This window comes from Apteryx mantelli, chromosome 30 (assembly GCF_036417845.1).
Source record: "Apteryx mantelli isolate bAptMan1 chromosome 30, bAptMan1.hap1, whole genome shotgun sequence".
Lineage (NCBI taxonomy): Eukaryota > Metazoa > Chordata > Aves > Apterygiformes > Apterygidae > Apteryx > Apteryx mantelli.
Window position 1 is genome coordinate 6,532,418 of NC_090007.1, and position 14,193 is coordinate 6,546,610.

Sequence of the window (14,193 nt, forward strand, 5' to 3'; positions counted from 1 at the left end):
CACTCGGTTTAAAGATTGAAACAAGCAGCTCAGATCTGAAGCTTTTGAGACCTTATTCCAGAACTGCTGTGCTCAATTTTACCAACACACTAGAGCTCAGCCCAGTTTGCATGTCCTCTAGCAGCACATGGCAGGCTGAGGAGTGATGCAAGGCTCTGTACAGAAGAACAGAGCTCTCAAACAGCCTGCCTACAAACAGCTCAGCAGCAAGAAGCAGGAGTGCTCATCTCCTGCTAGACAGCACCTCCTAAGGAAGCAAATCAACCAAGAGCCCATATGAATATTCATCACCATATCAAATTTATTATTTCCAGTGGCACTAATACATTTGTTGATGTTCATGATGACAATCACACTGCACAAGATCTCCCTGCCTTCTAGTTTCTGCCCAAACAGAAACCCCCTGACAACCCCTCCCCTGAAAACCCACTACAGGCCATTAACTCAAGCAAGCCCTCTCAATGCACTTAGCTTGCTTTGCAATCAGTTGGGCATCAAGTTACCCCCTTTTTGAGAAATAAGAACCGAGTGCGCCCCTGTACCCCCCCACCTTCTGCCTGTCATATACACCCCCAGCAAAATAAAGCAGAGACGCTTTCCCCCATGAGTCAAATAAATATGGAACCAGGCAACTCTAGTTGCGTCAAGTGGAAATGTTTTTAGTTACAATGGCACCGAGTGGGGCCCCAGATGAGTCATGTGCAACACAGAAACCTATAAGGCTGAATATCAATGCTTTTTTGTTGAAAGTCTCAAATCGCTATGAAACTGATTAAGTATAATGCAAAGAGATGGTCACTGCAGTCTACCATTTGCCTGCTGCATTGGTGTTACGCTAGTTAGCTGGTTTTTCCCCCTCCCAGAGTCCAACAACAGTGACTGAGTGATGTTGGGGCAGGTGGCTTTTACAATTTGTCCAGGAAGTTGTCCAGTGCAGGGATACCCTCCTTCAGGCCTTTGCGTTTGCGGGTCTCAGCAACAACCTGGCAAGGACGGCTAGCACTGTCAAAAGGGTCCCCGGGCAGGATCTGCCAGTGGTCAAACACACACTGGGGGAAAGCCTGGCCACCTGTGTTAGATCTCAAGTCAGCTGTAAAACCTGGAGGGAAGAGCAGAGTGGTGAGTTTGAAAGGGAACACAGCTTTAACATCACATCTCTAGCAGAACAGATGTGCTGTACCAGCAGCACAAACCTATCCCACACCTCAGTTACAGAAGCCTTGCAGTCTAGTTTGTCCCCTTCAGGTCACCAACAGATCCCTTCTGGAGAACTCCAGGGTACTACCCTAAACCCACAGAGATATCAACTGCAGGGCATCCAACAGCCTGCATCCAAACTTTCCTCCAGACCACCTGTACAAGGAGAATCTCCTCTGTGCAGCATTAGCTGTCCAAAATCAGCGCCTGTCTCAAAGTTCCTGTGCTCCTAAGAGAGTGCCCACACCCAGCACAAAGCACACTTACCAAAGGACTCGTTGACAGGCAGGTAGGCCTTGACCACAAACATGGGGGTGCCAGCCACCTGGGACTCCTCAAAGACATGGCCACGCTTCCTGTTCAGCACACCGTAGATGCCACCAACTACCTGCTCTGGGCACTGCAAGAGAAGTCAGTCAGGACTGCACACCGCCCATTTATATCTTCCTCACACAGGCTCTACTGAACCTCTAGGCTGAGCAGGTTCCTTACCTGGATTTCCACAAGGTAGATGGGCTCCATGAGTCTGGGCTGAGCAGTGAGCACACAGGCATACAGACACCTCCTGGCAGTGGGAATGATCTGCCCACCTCCACGGTGAATAGCATCAGCGTGCAAGGTCACATCATGCACATCAAAACGAACAGCACGCATATTCTCCTCACACAGGACTCCCTAGGAAAGTCAAGCAATGTATCAGGGAACAGTGATGTCAGGAGACAGCAAGCTTTTTTGCTAGGACACTCTGGTTCTTCAGCTTACTGGCATTCCTAAAAAAAAAGGGTCCTGGAGCAGAGGGCACAAGCCCACTTCACTTGGCATACTAAGAAGCCATTAAACAAGTCATCTTGCTTGCCCAAGAGTTAAGAATCAGCTAGTCTTGTCTCTGAGTCATCACTGCAGCTTTTCAGAGACAGCTCTTTGAGACACTAAAACCATTTACTGGTATCTTTATGCAATAGCTCCAGAGTCCACATCAGCAGAAGTGCTGTAGCCTTCCACAACTTTGTATACTGCCTTGCCTGAAGCTATCAGCCTAGGCACTAACAGAGGTAGGTGCTGCCCCTACCTCCTTTGTAGCCCATTGGAAGCCAGCCACAACGCTGTCCTTGATCTCATTCAGGTACTGCACTCCCTTGGTGATGTCAGTCAGGATGTTGGGGCCAGTGCCATCAGGACCAAAGCACCAGATCTTCCTGGCCTCGGTGACATCCCATTCGTACTTCTCAGCCAGGTAGCGAGCTCGCTGCTTCAGCTCCTGGCGGGCAGAGACCTCACCCTTGTCGATGTCCTCAGCCAATCCATCAGGGAAGGGTCTGGCCTTCATGTACAGCCTGTTGTGTTTGTTGGGGGACTTGGAAAGGCACATCACATTGGATTCCTCGCTGACTGTCTCACGGTAAGACACTACAGGATCAGATTTCTGCAGTAAACAGCACAGTAGAGAACATCAATGAGCCACCAACTCAACTGCAGCTCACCAGACATTGATACTGCTGAGCTCTGATCAGGTTAAGTGCTAAGGCAGAAAATGCTAGCACTCTAAACTATTACTACCTAGACTTCAATAGCAACCACCACTGGAGGTAACTTTACATAAGAAGCACTTGCAGATTAGTGCCAACAAGCAATCCACACTGCTTTATAGGCTATGTAGCAAAAGCAGCATTAAGCAGCCAGCAGTAATCAGATTAGGAGCTGTTTCTCTCAGCCTCACACTCAGTCACATCTACTATAGCTAGAATTCTTAAACTGTCACTGAAGCGAATCATCTCAGGGATTTGCTCCTTTGTGAAAAGGAGCTGCAGAGACAAGCAGCAGCATCTGTTTTCTCAATTTAGGAGCTTACAAGCTGAAGAGTCATGCTGCCACTTCAGTCCCTCAGTCTGCAGGGATGTAACAGCTGTACCTTAATAGGAATGCACGCATGGTCTTCCTCCAGGTCCTTCAGGCAGATCTCCAGGTGCAGCTCCCCTGCACCGGCAATGATGTGTTCTCCAGACTCCTCAATAATGCACTGAAAAGACCATTTATGCAGCAGGTGAGACATTTAACTGCAATGCAATGAAAGCTCTTGCATTTTAAATACCATCACTTGTCTGATGGTCTTGGCTCTTTGCCTTTTGACCCATGGAGCTACTGAACTACTTTTAGATGCGCTCTTCATTGATGTGGAAACAACTTGGACTAGCTACCCAAAATGGGATGAAATGCTGTATTCCCTCCCACTCTGGTGGGAGTTGGGACCCATGTTCAACTCAGGACTATTCTGCAAACAGCCCCCTGCAGTCAGCCGTCCTCTACATATTTCTGTGGCAAAGGAGAGCACATGACTAACAGGTCTCTGTCAGTAGAACTAGAGTTTCTCTTATCTCTGAAAATATTTCAGGTACTCACCTGCACCATAGGGTCAGACTTAGCCAGACGCTTCAGTCCTTCCACTAGCTTGGGCAGGTCAGCTGGGTTCTTGGCTTCAACAGCCACACGCACAACAGGGCTGACACTGAACTTCATGACTCTCATGTTGTGAGCATGCTCAAACGTGGTGATGGTTCCAGTTTTCACAAGAAACTGGTCGACACCAACCAGACCAACAATGTTACCACAAGGCACGTCCTCAATGGGTTCAACATAACGGCCCATCATGAGAATGGTCCTGATGAAAGAGAAGGTGGTTTTACTCGAATTCAGAAGATGAGGTCCCACAAGGCAGCATCCTGGAGCTGTGGCAGTAAGCTTGAAGACAAAGGCCAACTGCTTTGCCTGGCCTCAGGGATAGGGATAGACCTATGATGCAGTACTGGGACCACAAATCTAAGTTACAGCTCCAGGCACTCCACCCAGCTAGGACTGACCTTTGGATTGGCTTCAGGTACAGATCCTCCTTCTTGCCAGGTGTGTAGTTTGGTCCCATGATTCTGACTTTCAAGCCAGTTGAGACAAGACCAGAGAAGACACGTCCAAAAGCATAGAAACGTCCCTTGTCAGAGGTTGGCACCATTTTAGAGATGTACATCATCAGGGGCCCTTTGGGGTCACAGTTCTTAATACCTGGGAGAAAGAAGTGGAGATTAACTCAGTTCAGTACTGTCTCTACTATTTGGCATATCCCCAGCCTCCCATCTCCCTCCCTCGCCCCCAAAGTCACAACATGGGAACTGTAGCCGGTATTGCCCCAGCCTGTTTGCTTCTGTCCTGATGGCCAGTGAGCCCAAACAGCAAGGAAGATCAGACCTCCAAGAGATCGTTTAAATTAACATAGGCTGAGCCTGAGTCTCTGACATACACCCTAGCTATTCTCCAGTTACTTAGCTAGCTTAGCTCTCCAGAGCAAAGCTGCTAGCTAAGTAAGCTTATTTGATCCACACTAGAAAGGCTACAGCTGCAAGCATTACAGCAGCTACTGAGCTATACTTTGAAAACAAGAGGCTCTAGGCATTTCAGAGCACTAAGTACGTATGCGGAAAGATGCTGAGAAGGGCAGCAAGTGGCCCATCATACCTATGGCAGCCTCATCATCAGGAGGTCCTTCATACAGCAGCTCACAGCGGTACTTCTGGGCTGTGACAGGAGAAGGCAGGTGAATGGTGATCATCTGCAGCAAGGCATCTCCAGCAGGCAGCCAGCGCCTCATCACAGCCTGAGCAGAGATCAGAGGAGTAAGACCTGGGCAGATGGTTCAGAACCTAATAGTTAACCTTCCCTTCTCATCTCCCCCCTCCAAATGACAGACAGTACCTTTCTACACAAGCAGGTTTCACAGCTGCTTGACAAGGCTACATAGTTTGAGCAGCCCAACTGCTAGTCTCCTCCCCACAGACAATTCAGACAAATCTCACCTTCAGCAGAGGTTTGCCCTCTTTGTCCTTATCTTCACTATCAAGCTTGATGTCCAGTTTCTCAATCAGTTTAGCTGCCTCCTCCTTCTTGAAGTTCATGATTGCATCAAAAACCTGTAACAGAACAAGTCGGAAATGCCTCAAATGACCCATTTTGCAGAGGAAGAAGCACAAGTCTCTAAAGAGAAATCTGCATTCTTGCCCACCACCCAGTTAAATCTACATGGAGGCTTAGACACGTACTTGTCTTTACAGATAGCAACTACCAGCTTCAACAGGATAGTGAGCTAAGCTTGTGTCAGATACTCAAATTTCTTCAAACAAACAAGTCAGGTCAAAGTGAAGAAATTTTCCATCATCACACACTAATAAAACCAGATAGTGTAAGGAACCAGCAAGAGCTGAGCTCTGAGGAAACTCACCTTGAAGATGGGGTCAAGGATGAGCTGGCAGAAAGTCCGGGGCAGTTTCTTTCCATCAGGGCTGGTAGCAGATTTGCTGAACTTACCAGTAGCAGGGTCAAAATATCTGGAGAAAGAATTAAGTCAGACAAGTACCCACACCCAGCTTCACTGCAGATGAGTGGCTTATTCTGCTTAGCTCAGGATAGAGCAAATAGTCACTGAGTGAGAACTGTTTTCAGACCTTTCCACCACTCCCAGGTTTTCAGAGCAGAGCAAAATGCATTTGTTCATATTGCCAGTTGACCATCCCCTCCCCATTTGTCTGCTTGTTTCCTTTTCACTAAAGACTTCATGGGAAATGCTGTTCTTTGGGCCAAAACTAGTACAGGGACCAAACCATACGGATAGGGCCACACAGACAACCATCTCCTCCCTCCTTACTGATCTACAATGTTGGGTTACAACCATACAGTGCTGATCTGAAATTAAGATCAGCCACAATTACTCACCTGTCTCCCCACAGCTTCTTCATCATGTCCTCAACTTTCTTGGCACGCTCAGTTGGATTCAGTTGGGCCTCACCCTTGGCAGCAAACTTTGCAACATACATCTCAGCAAATTGTTTCAGAGTGAAAGCCCAGCCATGCAGGCCAGAACCAAAACCAACTGTACCAAGCACTGGATCAATCTGAAAGGTAACAGGACAGCAGTGTTACAGTGTTACAACAGCAACAGTTCTTACAGCCACAGGTGGCAAACCCCACACAGTGCTACAGTAGTCAAGCCTAGCCTTCCACAAACAGCACTTGGTATGGCTCCATAAGGAAGAGGCTCTGGAGATGGAGCTTCAGAGCTACAGGACCCATAAGCAATTCTACTGTGACAGTCTGGCGCACACACGCTTTTAGTTTTGTAGCACAGAACTAAGTCAGTTCTGTCACTTTAACTAGCTACCTACCTAGACAGCACAGCAACTGCAGGTAAGATTTTAAGAGTTATCAGCAATATATTAAAGCTGGAAACAGGAACAAAACACCATCTTTTCCTCAGGGCCTCCAGCCAGCAGCCATGCTCACTACTCAGGAGGCCACAAGAGAGCAAAGCTCTGACAATTCTGAGTATGGAGGAATTCAAACACCTACTGGCCTTCCATTTCAGAACACAGCCGGGGGAGTTATGCTGAGTAGGAGTCTAGGATCTCGCGTCACCTAACATCACAGATGTGATGTGGGCAAGAAAGCGTCCTACAACACAAGAGCACTTTCCATATTGAGAGAGAATACCTTCTTGTTTTTACAGTCTTTTTGCTCAAGCCCTATACTAATACAAAGGTTAGAAGGAGAGCTAGCAAGAGCCCCAAACCACTGCAAGTGTGGGCAGTATGGGTGTTTCACCAGATGATTATTCCAGTCTCACTTCTCCATTTGAGAAAGGAAAGAACTGCTGAAAAGCCACAACTGCTCCTTCTTGTTAGTGCCCTACTTCAAACACAGTGTTCACAGCCTTCTGCTTACCATGATATTTCCCATGGGACCACTTTCTCCTTCTCCATATGTGGAGATAATGACATTCACATTTTCCACAATGCGCTGGAAGGTCTGGTACAGCTCTTCAGGCTCCAGCTGCAGCTCCAACAGCGCTCGGTCCATCTTGTTCATCATCAGAACAGGCTTAATCCTCTCAGCAATGGCCTGACGCAACACAGTCTCTGTCTGCACACATACACCTGTCAAACACAGGAGAAACTTATCATCGTTTTTGTACTTCCCTGACACACTCCAGTGGCACTTTGCTGCCAAAAACCTTACCAGAGACACAGTCTACAACAACCAGGGCACCGTCAGTGACACGAAGAGCAGCAGTGACCTCTGAAGAGAAGTCCACGTGTCCAGGAGAGTCAATCAAGTTGATCAAAAAACCAGAACCATCCTTGCTTTGCTTGATGAAGGCCAAATCATTTTCAGAGAGCTCATAGAATAAAGAGATAGCTCTGAAATAAAAGAAAAACTAGTGAAAACTGATCTCTTTACCTTCCCCAGTCCTTAGAAAGGAAATACACAGTTAGAAGCTGCCTGTCCTGCACAGACAGCTACAACTGGACTTAAGGATTTCCTGCAGCATATTCCTGGGATACCAGTGCTGTAGCTGCTTACAAATTTAAGCTAAAAATCAGTACAGCTTATGCTTTTTTGAAATCATAACCTCTTCTAGCTCCATACAACCCAGAGGACACAGTGTATGGTTTCTTCTGGTCAAGTATTTAAGTTTTTCCAATAGTCCCAACCCCCTTTTTGATCCCTTTCATGTCTCTGAGGGGTCCTCAAATTGGTAACAGCCCAGTAAGTTAGTGATTTTGTCAGGGGTACTGCCAGAGATGCTCCAGACAGCAACAGCTGCTCACATGGTGGTCTCAGGAGTGCACCTGCGGGATTCCAGTGAACAGTAGCCACATTAAACTGAGCTAGCGCTAAAATGGAAGGCTGAGCACATCCATTTCCCAGTGGCCATCAGGGTAGTACTTTATGATTCACTGCAAGCAAATCAATACTTGCTCTCTCATTTAAGCAGTCCTCACAACAAGAAATAAGCTTCTGAACTAGACTACAGGGAGCCTGATGGTTTCTTCTTTCATTTCATGATCAAAACCAGGTCTAGGACTCAAGGCATTCCCGAGATCAGATCATGCACCAAGAGTGCAAAGGTGCTTGAAGGAAGGGAACTCACGTTGACTTGATAGTGATGCACCGTTCCTGCTCATCTTTTCTTGTGTCAGTGAAACGGGTCTCCCCTGCACGGGCAGAGGCAATGATGCCAGCTTTGCATACCAGAGAGTCAGTCAAGGTTGATTTGCCATGATCAACATGGGCAATCACAGACATGTTTCTGATGTTGGCCTTTTTGTCCATGATGGCCCGTATCTGGTCTACTGTGAAGTTCACCTTGAGGGAAGAAAGGGGGAGAAAGAAAAATGCAGCCTATATAAAAACAGCTTCAGTTCTTCCACCATCAACTAACAACATCAACACCTAGCATTACCAAGTTTAGTCACACTGACATTAATTCTGCTTGCACAGCCAGCGTTACAAGACAACCCACAGGAAGAACTGCAAGGGCATCACACACACGAATATTTCCACGAGGAGGGGTCCGGGCCAGCAGTGCAGCTCTCAGTGTCCTACAAACTGCGGCAGTCTCAGGGTTTCCTTGAGAAAAACCGCACTAAAGCCAAAACCGCCTTCTCAAGGAACTCCTCAGCAGAGCCGATCTCTGCTCCGCGCCGCGCAGGTGACAGCTCGGAGCCCAGCTGAGGCTGCCCCTGCCTGGGCCGCAGCATTACATAAGGCAGCCGGTGCCCGCCGCAGAGTCCCGTCCCCGGCGGCAGCACCGACTCGCCAACGGCTCGGCCCCGGTGCCACATCACCGCCCCCTCCCCCCGCCTCCCCGCGGGGGAGGTGCTGCACGTCCAGGCCCCACCGGCGCGGCCGCCCCAAGACCGGCAGGGAAGGGCCCTGCCCGGGCCGGCACAGTGAGACAAACCTCGGGACACCCAAGCTCCCACCCCGCGACAACAGCCTCGAGTTCCCCCGGGGACGGCTCGGCCTCTCTCCCCCGCCCCCGGCTGCGGCCCAGGCCGGCGCCCACGGGCAGGCCCGGCACCACAGGCCCCTGCCCCCCCGCAGGCCCCACAGCTTCGCGACCGTGGCCATTCCCCCCGGCACGGCGAGGGCGGCAGTCGCCCGGACGCCCGGCACGGCGGCAGAGCGCGGGGCCTCACCATGGTGGCGGATGGCGGTGGATTCTCCGGGGCGGGGGGGGGTGCAGCAATGGCGGCGGCGGCAGCCCTGTCTCGCTGGCGAGCGCAGAGCGGGCGGAAGAGAACGCTGACGTCAACCGCCCCCTTCTTATACGGCGACGCCGGCCGGGGGGCGGAGCCTGCGGCGCCGGCGCGCCAGGCGCATGCGCCGAGGCGCCTGTGTAGCCCTCAGCTGCCGGGAAGCTCTATGGTTTGGAGGGTTGTTCCGCCGGGGCGTGGACCACGTGGCCCTGCACCGGGGCCAGCCCGGGGCCTGCGGGGGAGGATGGGGTGCGGGGAGGGGCAGACCGGAGCGGGGCTCCAGCCCCGCCAGTGCTCTGCTCAGGCGGGGCAGGGGCAAAACCCCTCCCCACCTGCTGCCAAACACCAGCACGTGAACAGTGACTAGGAACTGGGGCCGGTATGGCCAGTTGGGGTAGGGCGATCCCAAAAACGGAGCCGGCGCAAGGGCTGGAGCCTGTGCAGGGTGAACGGGGCCAGGCCTCGGTTGCCCGGACACGTTCCCGAGCCTGGCACCACCTTGACACCTCCCTCTCACCATCTATCCACCGTGGGGTCATTGGTCCTCGCCACAACTGGGCCCAGGGCCCCCAGCACAGTGCTCCCGGAGGCTCTGCCAGCTGTTAAACACATCACAAAAACGAGCCGTGCGCTGCGGGGGCTGCTGTCACCACCTTCCCTCCATCCCCATGCTCAAGGAGCTGCTTGGAAGTCAGTGAGGGCTCCCCTCCTGCCAGCGGGAACCCTGCCACCAATTTCATTAGAGAGGAACCAAACCCTGGGGGAAGCCTTTCTTGGTTCGCTATTACCACGAGAACATGTTAGGGCAGAGCGAACCATGTACCTTGGTCTGTACAGGGCATATAAATAAAATAGATAACAACAAATTAAATAAAACCAACAATTAAAGCAGGTAAAGGTCCTGCTTTTAAAATCTCTGGGCAATTCCTTGATGGCATTAAAAATGCAGGTGACATCTTTTTTTTTTTCCTATGGAAAACTAAGATTTCCTCTCCTTTTCCCTGATTTTCCAGTGGCTACACTGATTTGCATCCTGAGCATTAAGGAGAGGTTGGTGAGCTCAGCTGTAAACTGCAGTGTATTTGGGGCTGATTCATCTCCGCTGTGATTGTGAGTCCTGCAATGGACCCTGCATCGGTGGCCCCTGCATCCACAAGGACTCATGGCACACGGCTTCCTGCCCAGCATGCAAAATCTTATTGCGGCCTCCGAGATCGGGGTTGCAGCGTCTCACCTCAAGTTCCTGTACCCTGCGGAGTGAGACGTATTGAGAACAAAGCGTGAACAAACCTCTGCTGCAGCACGCGCTTTACACACTCACCCGAAGACCTGGCAGTCGGGCACACAGTGAGGACAGAGTGGGGGAAGCCGCCTGCGTGAGGCTTTCGGGGGGCTCCCCTGGGTGAACTGCAGCTGCCCCCTCACAGGGAGGCAGTGAGGGCAGAGCTGCAGCTGCAACTGCTGTGCGGGGAGACTGCGGGGCCCAGTGGGCAGCAGGCAAGCCGTGCCCTCACTGCAGGGCTCTGCTGTCACTGCAACCCCCTGCCCTCACTGCAGGGCTCTGCTGTCACTGCAACCCCCTGCCCTCACTGCAATCCCCTGCCCTCACTGCAGGGCTCTGCTGTCACTGCAACCCCCTGCCCTCGCTGCAGGCCCTGCCCGGCCCTTTGCAGCCCCCACCCCGGCAGCCCGCACTGCCCCGTCCCCAAATGCCGTTTCTGCAACCGCTCGCTCAGCTCCTGCCCCGCTGCCCCGCCTCGCCCCGCCCCGCCCCAGCACGGCCCGGCCCCGCCGCCCTCCGCAGGGCCCCCACGCTGCGCATGCGCCGGTCAAGCCAGGGGTTGGGGGGGCAGTGTTGCAGCGCCCCCTGCGGGAGGGGAGGGAGCGCTGCCGGGCCGGGAGCCGGGAGCGGGCCGGGCGCCGGGCCCTGCCCAGCGGGGCCGGCGCGGCTGAGGCGCCGCCAAGAACGCCTGGCCCCCCCGGGGTACTGCACGGGGCTGCCCGCGGAGGCACAGCTTGGGGCAGGGCGACATCCCCGAAATCCCCCCAAAATGCCCCCTGACGTCCCCAGAGACGTCCTCAGACGTGTCCCGAAGGCAGCTCGCTGCACAGTGACACCCAGCGCTGCCCGGGTCTCTCGCTCAGGGGTCCCAGTGAGGCGTGCGAAGGCACACATGAGGACGGGGCTCGCCCCACTGCCGCCAGCCGGAGGGCCCGGCCTGCATCCCGCCACGCAGCAGCTGCCCAGCCTGCCGGCACGGCTGGCAACAGCATGGGGCCGCCGGCGTGTGTGCTGAGGAGGATGGGGGGTATGGGCTGTCGGAGCCCTGGAGAGGCCACGCACCTCAGTACCGTGCTCGCAGGTCAAGCGTGGCTTGAGCACGAAGGGGTGACTGTAACTGGAAAGATCTGCAGAGCTGCTCGACTCCAGCTGGGATTCTGGGGGCCACAGCCAGTTCTCTGGTGAGCCAAAGGCACGCATCCAGCTGCCATGCTCTTCCTTTGGTAGCTGACATACACCAGATCTTCACCATCAGCCGTCCCTGGCAAAGCTTCATGAACCCATGGCTCTCTAACAAACTTTCCATGAAGGGCCTGATGCGCTGATCCAGCCAGGGGTTTGTGTTCTTTGTCTCCAAAATTGCCTTGCAAAATCACTGGGTGTTCATGCTCTACCTTTCAGATCAACTGTAACGAGCAGCCATCCTGCAGAGGGTCTCAGACTGACACAAATGATTCCTCTTGCTCTGGCAGAGATGAATCAGGGATAATTCAATGGAAAGAAATGGAATGACTATGCAGGGCAAGAGAAGACCCAGCCTGCAGTTTTAGGAGGACTCCCTCAACTCCAGTGCAGGAAGGAAGGCCAAACTCCCCTCACTTTGTTTTAGGAAATGGGAAAAGTGAAGCACTATGCAGTGAAGAGAATTATCTGAGCTAAGAGCAAATTAAAAGTTGATTGAGAGCGAAGGCAAGTAAAGAGACACTCCAAACCAGGACATAGCAAGACACAACTCTCCATCTCCATACCATAAATATTTTGCTTCTTTTTATACTTCCTTCTCTTCAGCATCATAGAAGACTGTTGCTTCATTTCAATCAGCTGCAACATAAAAAAAACAACAAAAAAAACTCTCATAAATCCAAGCCACTTTGTCCCCAAGCCACCCTGCCAGCTCAGGTCACCGCCAAATTCCCAGCACATCCCAAGCCCACTGGTCCCCTCCACCGTTTGCGGTGCTCAGGGAGTTGCTGGTGGAGCTACAGCAGGAATCACCTTGGCCTCGGGAGGCTGAGAACCCCGTGCTCCCCTTGTGACAGGATGAGTTATCAGCTGTTGGGGTTGCCACGGCAACCATTTGAATTTTTTAGCACCAATGCTGGCTTTTGCCAGACTGGAAGGGAAGGCTGGGGAGCCTGATTAACATGTTGGCCTGCCTGGGAAACTGGCCAATTGCCTTTTCGTTTAATTGGCCTGCGGGGCTGATGACAAGAAGGCGAAAGCGCTGGAAAGCTTCCGTCTTCTCCTCAGGGGTTGTCCCCTCTCACGTACCAGCAGCGACGTTCCAGCAGCAACCTCTGGGCGTGAGGAGAGATGGGCCATGACAGCCTGCATGTGCGTGGGCACCCAGTGGCTCTGTGTTGTCTCCTGGTAATTCAGCCTGAAGTTGCCTGGATGCGGTTGCCTGGCCCACATGAAAGGGACCGTGCTATGCACTCATTTCTGGCCTCACACTTAGAAATGGAGCACCCAGACTTCAGCGGGAACAGAGTGACTTCCAGGCAGTATTCGGCTGGGAAAAACTCACTTCTGTCTCCATATAAGGCATTTTTAGCAGGTGATGTGTTCTTGGAGACATCAGCCTCTCCCTAGGCACCTAGGAATGCGATGAGAGACACTGACCTTGGGCCTTGGGATTTCTGGGGCGCCGTCACCACAGAGCACTTGGTTCCCAGCTGCGGCGCCGGGTGTCTCAGTAACGAAACACCGTGTGCGTTGGAGGGTGTCCGCGTCGGGTGAAAGCATCACAGGAGTTTCTCGAGGCCTTGGTCCCTCAGAGCAGAGACACAGGGTTAACAGTCCCTGAAATAAGCAGAGCGCTCATTATTGGCATACATGCGAGGGTCTGGCAGCTCCGAGGTCTGTGACTGAACAGCAAAGTCTGAGATAAGCAAGTTGAAGCGGAGGCTGCTGCCGAGGGAGAATTAGATTTGTGCCCTTTGCATTCCTCTGATGAAGACAGATCTAAAAGCTGTCAAGTTCCTTTGTTTTTTTTTTTTTCTCCAGAGGGTTTTTACCTCAGAAAAGCCTGTTTCACCTGCCTGCTCTCCAGAAAACACCTTCCAGCAAAACTACAGGTGATCAGACCCAATGCCCCCGTGGTTTAGGCTGTTTTTAAGAAGCGGGGAACAGACAAAAAGCCTGTCCCTTCTCACCAGGTGCACACACCCCTCCCTTGGGTAACAGCGGCAGGACGCAGGCAGGCGCTGGTTCAGGCCACCACTGTGCCCACGAGTGAGCCCTGGCGGTGACCCAGGCCTAGAAGGAACATGCGGAGGTTTGGGCAAGGCTCAAGGCCAAAGGAGAGACCGTTCACGGGCGCTACCGGTGGCCCCGGGGCCTCGCGGCCCCCTCCCGGCAGCGGGGCCTGCTGCCCACTTGAGGCCTGGTGCGGCCTGTCTGCCCCACGGCCATTTTGGGGGTGTTGCGCATCGCTCCCACGCGGACACACCCCGCCCCGCTGCCCCCCAACCTGAAGGGCTGCGGCCCTGGGAGCCGCTGCCGCCATCGCTCCCATCCCCCTCCGGTAACCGTGCCCCTTCCTGGTTCCCGGGGCGCTGCCCCTTTAAGGCAACCGGGAAGGCGTCGCCGGGCGGGGCGTGGCCACTGCGCCTGCGCCGCGGCGCCGCGGCCCGC

At 52.9% G+C, this 14,193-nt stretch overlaps 1 protein-coding gene, 1 long non-coding RNA gene and 1 other non-coding gene across 4 annotated transcripts; all 3 read right to left on the reverse strand.

Annotated features, from left to right (window-relative positions):
- Positions 1–277: 277 nt before the first annotated feature.
- EEF2 (eukaryotic translation elongation factor 2) lies at positions 278–9,318 on the reverse strand. The gene is made up of 15 exons (XM_067312954.1): positions 9,216–9,318; positions 8,165–8,379; positions 7,249–7,430; positions 6,955–7,166; positions 5,950–6,128; positions 5,459–5,564; positions 5,037–5,150; positions 4,699–4,837; positions 4,053–4,248; positions 3,595–3,853; positions 3,107–3,214; positions 2,267–2,620; positions 1,690–1,872; positions 1,465–1,597; positions 278–1,099 (listed from the first exon to the last, which is right to left on the reverse strand). The coding sequence occupies exons 1-15, from the start codon at positions 9,216–9,218 to the stop codon at positions 906–908; spliced, it is 2,577 nt and encodes an 858-aa protein (XP_067169055.1). The 5' UTR covers positions 9,219–9,318; the 3' UTR covers positions 278–905.
- Positions 5,333–5,399, reverse strand: LOC136994567 (small nucleolar RNA SNORD37). Its single transcript, XR_010886618.1, has one exon. It is a non-coding gene; the product is annotated as a small nucleolar RNA SNORD37 (small nucleolar RNA).
- An 879-nt stretch (positions 9,319–10,197) lies between the features above and the next one.
- Positions 10,198–14,126, reverse strand: LOC106492196 (uncharacterized). 2 transcript variants are annotated; one of them, XR_010886581.1, is made up of 5 exons: positions 14,030–14,126; positions 13,180–13,359; positions 12,306–12,378; positions 11,620–12,022; positions 10,198–10,525 (listed from the first exon to the last, which is right to left on the reverse strand). It is a non-coding gene; the product is annotated as an uncharacterized lncRNA (long non-coding RNA). The 2 variants fall into 2 exon arrangements; XR_010886580.1 differs by having other exon boundaries at positions 11,620–12,378.
- Positions 14,127–14,193: the final 67 nt, after the last annotated feature.